Source organism: Nanorana parkeri, unplaced genomic scaffold, assembly GCF_000935625.1.
Source record: "Nanorana parkeri isolate BGI_ZX_2015 unplaced genomic scaffold, ASM93562v1 scaffold1622, whole genome shotgun sequence".
Lineage (NCBI taxonomy): Eukaryota > Metazoa > Chordata > Amphibia > Anura > Dicroglossidae > Nanorana > Nanorana parkeri.
Genome location: NW_017307890.1, coordinates 75,843 through 84,660, shown reverse-complemented (window position 1 = coordinate 84,660; position 8,818 = coordinate 75,843). Strand labels below are relative to the sequence as shown.

Genomic DNA, 8,818 nt, shown 5'->3' with positions numbered 1-8,818 from the left:
CTCTGCCAATCCCTCCACTGGCTTCCATCCCCGGCCGTGCTCTGCCAATCCCTCCACTGGCTTCCATCCCCGGCCGTGCTCTGCCAATCCCACCACTGGCTTCCATCCCCGGCCGTGCTCTGCCAATCCTCTCGATCGCCCATCGAATACAGTTCAAATTACCAACAGCAACATACCAAGCCATCCACAACTCTCCCCCCAGCCACATCACCAACCTCATCTCAAGATATCACCCTCTTCACTCCTCCCAATACCTCCGGCTCTCTAGGTCCCTCACCACCCAAGGTGAAAAGGACAAAACCCAGTCTGCACCTTTTTGACTTTTGTTTTTTTATATTTTTGTTTATTTACCTGACTCTGCACTCCCACAACCACAGGAGCTCCAGTCCTCCTCCGTCCAGTACTGGAACACGAGAGGGGACACTTTTGAGTGGCCATATCCCATCCTAATGACATGGTTGCCAGTCCTGCACTGTACACGTACAGGGATGACATCGGTGAGAGGTGGTGGCAACGAGACCGGTCTGAGACTGGCAAGAGCAGCAGTTTTAAGGGACTGGTTGCCACAACTGGAAACAGCGGCGAGGATAGCTGCAGGACGGGACATTGGGGTGAGCATTGCTCTGTGTTATCCTATCCCCTAGATCAGGGATGGCTGAACTCCGGCCCTACAGCTGTGGGTGAAACTACAAATCCCATGAAGCATCTCTCTCCGGGAATCATGTCTGTGGCTGTGAGAATCTTGCAATGCCTCATGGGGATTCGTAGTTCCAACACAGCTGGAGGGCCCGCAGTTTGGTCATCCCTGCCCTAGATAAAATAAGCCTTTTTTTAACGGAGTCGGGACGTATCTTGAGAAGAGGTAGACTTGTACACCTCGGCTGAGAAAGACGGCGGCCGTGAGCTTAGCCAATCTGAAATGAGACAGGAAATCGGAGCGCATCAGTCAGCTGACATCCGAACACTAAGGAGAATATGACATCCAAGTTCCATCTCATGTGATTTTATAACTGGGCCCAGAAAGCCAATGCCCATTACAAGTATTGGAGCAGTGAAGTGTCAGATTGCACTGGAAAGTAGTTTGCATGTGCTTTCCTTAGATACATTCGCAGAACCCTACGAGGATGTTGTAACTCCTTTCAAACTGTGCTCAAAGAGGACCTGTGTTGTGGAAGTTGTGCCGAAAAAACAGCATGCGGAAGACAAAAGACTAGTGACCTGTATTTCCTGTAGTCCCTTAGGCCTTGTTCACACCAAGCGCGGAGCAGGTGCAGAGCAGTTACAGACCGGAGCAAAACTGCGTCCAATGTATTCCAATGGTATTTTTAGCTTCAGTTCACATCGCAGCGTTCACTTCCAGAGCAGGTAAAAAAAAACTGCAGCAAGCCCTATTTTACCTGCTCTGGAACGCTCTCATATCACATACCATAACATGTGGTATGCAGGCGCTCACATGCAGCTGCTGTCAGCTGATCAACTTGAATGGGTGGCAGCTGCCGCTTGTAAACATCAGATTAGGGATTTCTGCTGCAGGAAAATGCAAGTTCCTGACGCTTTAATCCCTAATTGCACCTAAACCTACAGATACGAAAGGGTCAGTATTGTGTATTAGGGTCCGTGGTACCAAACCGGATATAGTTTTATTTTAAAGTATGAAATTTGGCAAGCCGCCCCATGAGAGAAAAAAAAAATTGTCGACTGGCCCCCGAGTGAATTTAGTTTGAGACCCCCGATTTAGAGACTGCGGAAGTCCTTTTCAGTTGAATTTGGGGAAACCACTCAAAACATTAGTTGTGTTGAACTATTTTAATTGCTTTTGTTGGATTTGTTCTTTGCCAATAAACCTGACCGGGGATTGGGCAATGGGGGTTGAATCATTTTGATTACAACTGTATGTGCACACAGTTTTGGGACAGGAAATAAAACATTTCCCAATGGAGTCACAGACAGAAGTAAACCTCGGCCTGTCCGGCTCTTCAGAACTAGACACTTCGGGAAGTGTTGGATGCCTATGGGACTCTGTAGTGATGTAGGGGGGGGGTTGGGGGACGGAACGACAGCAGACTGCAGGGGACCCCGGCTGCCGACATTCTGGGAAGTGTTGGATGCCTATGGGACTCTGTAGTGATGTGGGGGTTGGGGGACGGAACGACAGCAGACTGCAGGGGACCCCGGCTGCCTACATTCTGGGAAGTGTCGGATTCTAAACAGTTTGCAGCGATTAGAGAGGTTAGATAGACATGGGCCACCCTAGAGGCGATGAGAATACCTATTCTATTACAGGGAAGTGCTTTGAGCTATGTTCGGGAGGCGAGGACAATGTCGCTGTATTGTGCTTCACACTGTATCTATACACAAAACTACAAATGTTATCTTCCTGACACATGCATAGTGCTGACAGATGTGACAAAATCAGCTCAGCGAGGTCAAAGAACAGACACTCGGTCTGCAGATAAGACAACTGCACCCGGAAGTCTTGTGAAACGTCTGCAAGCTCTGATCAGGGTCCCGGAGAGAGGAAAGCTTCTGCAGCAGAGATAAAATGTTTGCGGCCATACGTGGAGACTGAGGGCCCATTCACACCACATCATCTCCAGACCAGACCAGATTGTTTCCGGACCCAAAATGCATCCTAATGTATCCCTATGCTATTTCTGGCCTCTGTTCACACCAACGCAGTCCGTTCCAGACCACACCAGAAAAATATCTGGTCCAGAAAATAGTGTGATTCTGCCGGCAGTTCCAGTGCATTCCAGACCAGACATGAGACATGCGACGTGCAGAAGCTGAGGGGGGCGATTTGAGTGCCATACAAGCGATCGGCCGGTTGTAGCGCCGGCCGAATGCTTTTATGCAACAGCCGGTACCGGCTGTTTACATTCCCGGCGGGATTCTGCTCGTGTGAGCCCCCTAGTGAGGAAAAATAAATGACGTAGAGGCACGTCTACCCACTGGGAAGAGTCCGCTGTCTGCCCGTGTATTCACAATGGGCGGACGGGCAAGTGGTTAATTCGTCCACCCCTGCTGTATACAGTTATAAATACAGCAGTAATATATTTCACCCCTACTGTATACAAACAGGCTGACAACACTGGAGCTCATTAAGGCGCAGTGGCTTAGTGTTGTCACCCTGCAACAGTAAGTGCGGTTACTGGCAGGATCTCCAGATAGGAAACATATACACCATATTCTCACATAACACATTTGCTTATGAAAGCTGTATACAGCGAGACGGGGTGACACACTGAAATACACATATTGGGTTTATATTCGTTGTCTAATGTTGTTTGGTTTTGGATAAAGTGCATAAAAGTTCACATTCCTACCTGGCTTTTGTGTGTGCGTCTGTGTGCCTGTCTCTGTGTGCGTCTCGGTCTCTGTGCGTGTGCGTCCCTGCCTGCGCCGCCGTGTGCGTGGAGACTTTTCCTCACTTCCTGTTCTTGTTAGGCCCATACATGGGTGTTGCAGTTGTCACAGGAAGATAAAACCCCATTGTTTGGCATCGTGGCAGAGGGGGGACAAGTGCAGAGCGTGCTGGCGATCCCTCCTTCCTCCAGCCGGGCCCATACCTCCGTACAGATCCCAGGCTGGTGGAATACACTGCAAGAGTCTGTGGACTGCAACACACCGATCACGGGTGCAATGCTCTGCAGGCTTCACTGGAAACAATTAGCAAATGCCCGTGGATCATGAGATCAATGTTGCTGCGTTTTTTCCGTTTTTTGCAAAACGCGGACTTCCACTTTCAATAGAGAAAAAGGAAAAATAGGATTTTAAAGAAGCCACGCAGGGTCCTGATGTGTCTTTTTTTATTTTACTGCTGCAAAACAGTAAACCGTTGGTGACAGGGTCTCTTCACACAGGAAGTTTGACTTCCCATAAAGAAGGAGCCTTCCTCCTGTGTAAACCACGGCCTGTAATACAAAGGGAGGAAGGTCACAGGTGATGCCTGACACAGAGCAGCAATTTGCAGGTAATTACCTGGAGATGAAATGTGTGCAATGGCCCGGAGGCGTCCTTAATTGTATGGAAACCTGGGTGTGAGGCCGTCACTGCGCACACAGACCCTGAGACACAGGACTCCATGTGTCATCAATGACTTAGGAGCTCCGCAGACAAGTCTCATCATCCCGCTTATGTAAAAGGGAGAGTCTGAGCCCAGCAACTCTGCTCCTATGACATTAAAGCTGAACTCCGGGACCAGCAGACATTGTCCTTATACAAGAGTCCTGCGTGTTCTTCCTGAACCCGGGTGAGCTTTGTGTATTTCTTCCAGATCTGTGCAGTCATCCAGTGTGACACTTCCTGTACCTGACCGGTCACTGCTTCTCTCTCTCCTTGTGCAGGGTGACTGGTCACGTCTCCACCCCCTCCTGTAATAAAGACCGGTCGCTGCTACTCTCTCCATGTGCAGGGTGACTGGTCACGTCTCCACCCCCTCCTGTAATAAAGACCGGTCACTGCTGCTCTCGCTCCTTGTGTAGGGTGACTGGTCTCGTTTCCGCCCCCTCCTGTAGTTGTCTGAAGGAAGCCTGTAGTGGGTGGGGCCTGCTGGGTCCCTCCCACAGCTCTGCTCAGGCTATATGCAGCACAATGATGATGTAGTAGGTAATATCTGGATTTGCAAAGGCATGCAGTCCACACAAAATGGATTTTTATTATCGGCCGCCGAAACATAAATCGGCAGAAAATGGCACTTTTGGCATAATGCCGAAAGTGCCATTTTCCTGCCGATACATCGGCGCATCCATGATTTATTTCCTCCCCGCTGGGCCGTGCTCTGTGTCCCAGCTGGGAGGAGAGAAACTGTGATAGCCGGCCGAGCGCTGCGAGCGGCGTCTCCTCCCACACCGCTCAGCCGCCTATCACAGTCCGGCAGAGCGGTGTGTGAGGGCGGAGACAGCGCTGTCACAGGAGGCTGAGCTCTCCTCCCCGCACTGCTCGCTCAGCCTCCTGTGACAGCGTGTCAGAGAGAAGAGCGGGTACAAGTAGTCATGTGATCGCTGAGTGTTTGTACATAATTGAGGACATGGTATGGTTACTATATCCTCAATTATGAATGAATGGGAAGTGATCTACTTCCCCTCCTCTTCATTCATAGTTGTAGTTATAGTAAACAAATAATGTTCTCATGTTATGAATGATCAGGAACACTCAGTATAGAGGATTCCTGTTCATTGATAACAGGGGACACAGAAAAAGAGATGGAGGACTCTGTGTGTCTCTGAGGACTTTCTGTTCTCAATCTCTTTTTCTATTTTAAAAAGGGAAATATCAGGGGTCTGTTTAGACCCCCAATATTTCCCCGAAGCCCCTAAAAGTAAAGTTAAAAAAAAAATTTTAATAAAAAAATAAAAATAAAATATTGAAAAAATTTAAATAAAAAACATTTTTGGTATCGGTTTCGGCCTGACAATTTTTTTTATTTCGGTTTTAAAATTTCCATTTCGGTGCACCTCTAATTTATATCCTTTGCAGCTATTGAGGAATATATGTACATGAAAGTTTTTGTGCCCGGAGTAAGCTGGGCATGCAACCCGCGGGCTGAACAAAATATAACAGACGCCTCTAACACAGTGAACAGCGCGGCAGGATGAATCTCCCACGGCGAGCGTTGTATTCTGGCAGCAGCTGCATCCAGCGTGTTACTTTGGGAAAAGCTGCTCTAATGATGGACTTCTGCCGATGGAACGGGGTGCACACGGAGCGGAATTCCTGCTGAATCATCCAAAATGTGCTCCGTGTGTAACCAACTAGAAGCATGGTGGCAGCTCACACCTGTGCAATGGCGTGGGCATGTGCTGTCCTTTAATGGTGCACCAACACAATTTATAGGGTTTCTTGATGACAATGGCGGACCACTTCACCGAGAAGGTGGAAGGGTAAGAGCTCTACCCTCCTGGTGGCAGGACACCAGGACAGAACACCAGGACAGAGCAGCCCCACCATCGCTGGATGTTGCTCGGTGTTCAGCCCCATCGTTGACCACGGCAGGAGCGTTCCCGAGTTCTACACATGGAAGATTGCTGTTTGGGGGCCACAGATCAGCCCCGTCTTTCTCATACCATTGCGAGTGCTCAGCCTGAGGCTGGAATGGATTGTGCACTTGACAACCTAAGACCATCATACAGGTTACGATCTGACCATACAATCTTGTTCCCAGTAAAGCTGCATATTCGCTGAGTAGGTGACCCGGCCAGCTGCCTCCCTCCTGACATCCTTTCATTGAACAACTGTAGGAGCCGGGAAGAAAAAACAGTGGTCCGAACAGCGCCGGTCTCCAATGAGATGCAGGCACTGTTCAGGCATCTTGACAGCCTATCGAACTACAATTGCTGGAATGGGAGATTCCTCCATCCTGGCTGTTTAGTGTGAATGGAGGAACCTGTTCGATTTTGTCCCCCCAAAAACATCTCCTAGTGTATATAAACATATATATATAGTGTACGTATATTTAGGGGCATCCCGAGGCTGGGCGACACCCGGAGTGGAGACCGGGTGACACCCCGCCGTGGCGTCATTGTGCATGCCTGTTGCGATGTCATCGCACGGTTGTCTTATTGGCGCCTGCCGGTGGCCATCTTTGTGATGGACGCCGGCAGAGAGAGGAGGGGACGTTCACCCGGCATGATGAGGTATGCCGCCGGGTCCCCTCCTGTCTCCTTACACTTGGTCGGTCCGTGACCGAGTGCCCGACTTTTCATAGGGGGTGACACCAAAATGAATGTCAGTCATTTTGGTGTTACCCCTCCAACGGTGTCACCCGGGTGCGGGCCGCACCCCTGCACCACCCCTTGTGACGCCACTGTATATATAGTATACATTAGTGAGTTCCCTTAGACTTGTATGGTAATGCAAACCCTGTTCAGAGCAAACAAAAGCCTGAAAACTAGTACCCATAACGGTGCTTCCGCCGGCATGGAGCCAGCTTTCTGGGTGATCAGGAAGCCAGGCGGCGGGTAATGGCAGGCCTCCCGGCTTCCCGACTGCCCGCGGAAAGCTGGCTTCATGTTGTCTGGCCATCTCGCCTGTGATTGGCTGGGAAGCCAGCCAATCATCGAGCCGGCATCCCGGCCAATCAGGAAGCCAGGCGGCGATTAAATGACCTGCCTCTTGATTGGCTAGGAAGCCAGATTCCCAGCCAATCTGCAAGGAGCCAGCTGTCTGGCCAATCAGGAAGCCAGGTCATTAGTCGTCACCCAGCTTTCCCGATTGCCCAGGAAGCCGGCTCCATGTTCCCCTATCGCACTGCCCGTCAGAGGAAAAAAAATTTCTGACCGCAAGTTCCAGTATCGGGGGGGTAAGTATTGGAGAATTTGGGCGACTACGAGCACTCGCCCAAATACTCGGTATCGGCACTAGTATCGGTGCTTCCCTACTGACAACACAAGCCATAATGGGAGTTATAGGACATGGCTGGTGGTGGTGGTGGTGGGCAGCAGGTGTGACGCTTACCTCTCGCTGGTGCAATTACTTGCAGCATGTCCACGTGTATCGTAGCCGACCACGAGGCCCCGACTGAGGAGAGCAGGGAAAGATTTCTGCAGATAGTGGTACATCCCCTGTGGAGAGAAGAGAGCAAAGATCATCACAGGTCCAGAAACTACGTGCTGACCCCTGGAGGAGGACGACGAGCCGCCTTCCTACATTGGTCTGAAGGAACATACCCAACATTTATAACAACATGGGGAACACGCTTACAACAGCTCAAGGAGCTAAAGGAGCAGCGAAACATCTTCCACATTACAGGACAAGTCCCAGAGATGGCCGTGCACTGCTCCAATTTTAGCCTGCTGAGCAGTAAGTGGCCCCGCCGATGCCCCTTCATTCAACAAAAGGCGATCTTCCAATCGAAGGAGCCGGGCTGGAAATGAATGCCGGAAAGGTGACTGCAGTCAGCTCTTCATCCTCCCCCCAATCAGGCGCAGACACTGTTCGGGTATTCTGACAACTGCGGGTGCCAGCTGACAGAATACAACAGCCTGACAGGGGAACTGTGGGCTATAGAGTGTTTATTCCGGGCTGAACAAGAAAAAAACACACAGAGGGGAATTTATCATCAAATCTGGAGCAGACAAAATCTTGAGCAGTTGCCCAATCAGCTTCTCTTCAGTTATGATTTGAACATGAGAGAGCGCCGATTGGTTGCCCTGCACAGCTGCTCCAGAATTTGTAAATTCCCCTCAATGGATGACGAGCTCAACTACTAACAGCTATAATTTCCGACAACCCTGAGAACCCTTTTGTCTATGCAATGCAGCCAGATCCTATCTGGTGGTAGGGACCTGCAGGGTGCTGTATATAGCTTCCTGAAACCATCACAGCGCCCTGCCTCAGTACTTCTCTCAAGTGCCTCACCCCTACCTCCTTCTCTTGGCCTTGTCAGACCTCTGCTCCAGTGAACCCTAGAATACCCCAGACTCCGGGTGTGCACAGGAAATGACAAGACCCACTTACTATCTCCCGGGTGACATGAAGTGAATCCTATTGGCCGCTCTCACTAGATAAACATCAGGCTCGGGTGTGTGCGGTGATAAGCTGCAATCAAAGTTTGTCTGAGCCGACAGTAACCGGTTCCCAGGGCTGGATTCTCCCACACACGACAGGTGGGGGGGGTGACACAAGGCTGACATGCCGGGCGCACGCCGAGCTCAGCTCTGCTACACGAAGGCTGCACGCGGGGGGCGGAGCCTGGAACTGTCACTGTTTTACATTTTATGGAATGTAAACAAATCTCTTAGGCAAATTCCTGACTTCCCCGGAACCCGGGGAATCCGACTACAGAGCACAATACCCTATAGCCTACACAACGTCCTGC

The 8,818-nt window shown here is 50.4% G+C and overlaps 1 protein-coding gene across 2 annotated transcripts in view; it reads right to left on the bottom strand.

The window, feature by feature from the left end:
• The window catches only part of PGM2L1 (phosphoglucomutase 2 like 1), a 49,419-nt gene that overhangs the window by 25,447 nt on the left and 15,154 nt on the right, over positions 1–8,818 (bottom strand). For both annotated transcript variants that reach the window (XM_018570894.1, XM_018570895.1), the window contains exons 3-4: positions 7,456–7,562; positions 838–914 (exon numbers count right to left, since the gene is read on the bottom strand). In XM_018570894.1, the coding sequence (XP_018426396.1) occupies positions 838–914; positions 7,456–7,562 (184 nt within the window). The remainder of the gene's footprint in view (positions 1–837; positions 915–7,455; positions 7,563–8,818) is intronic.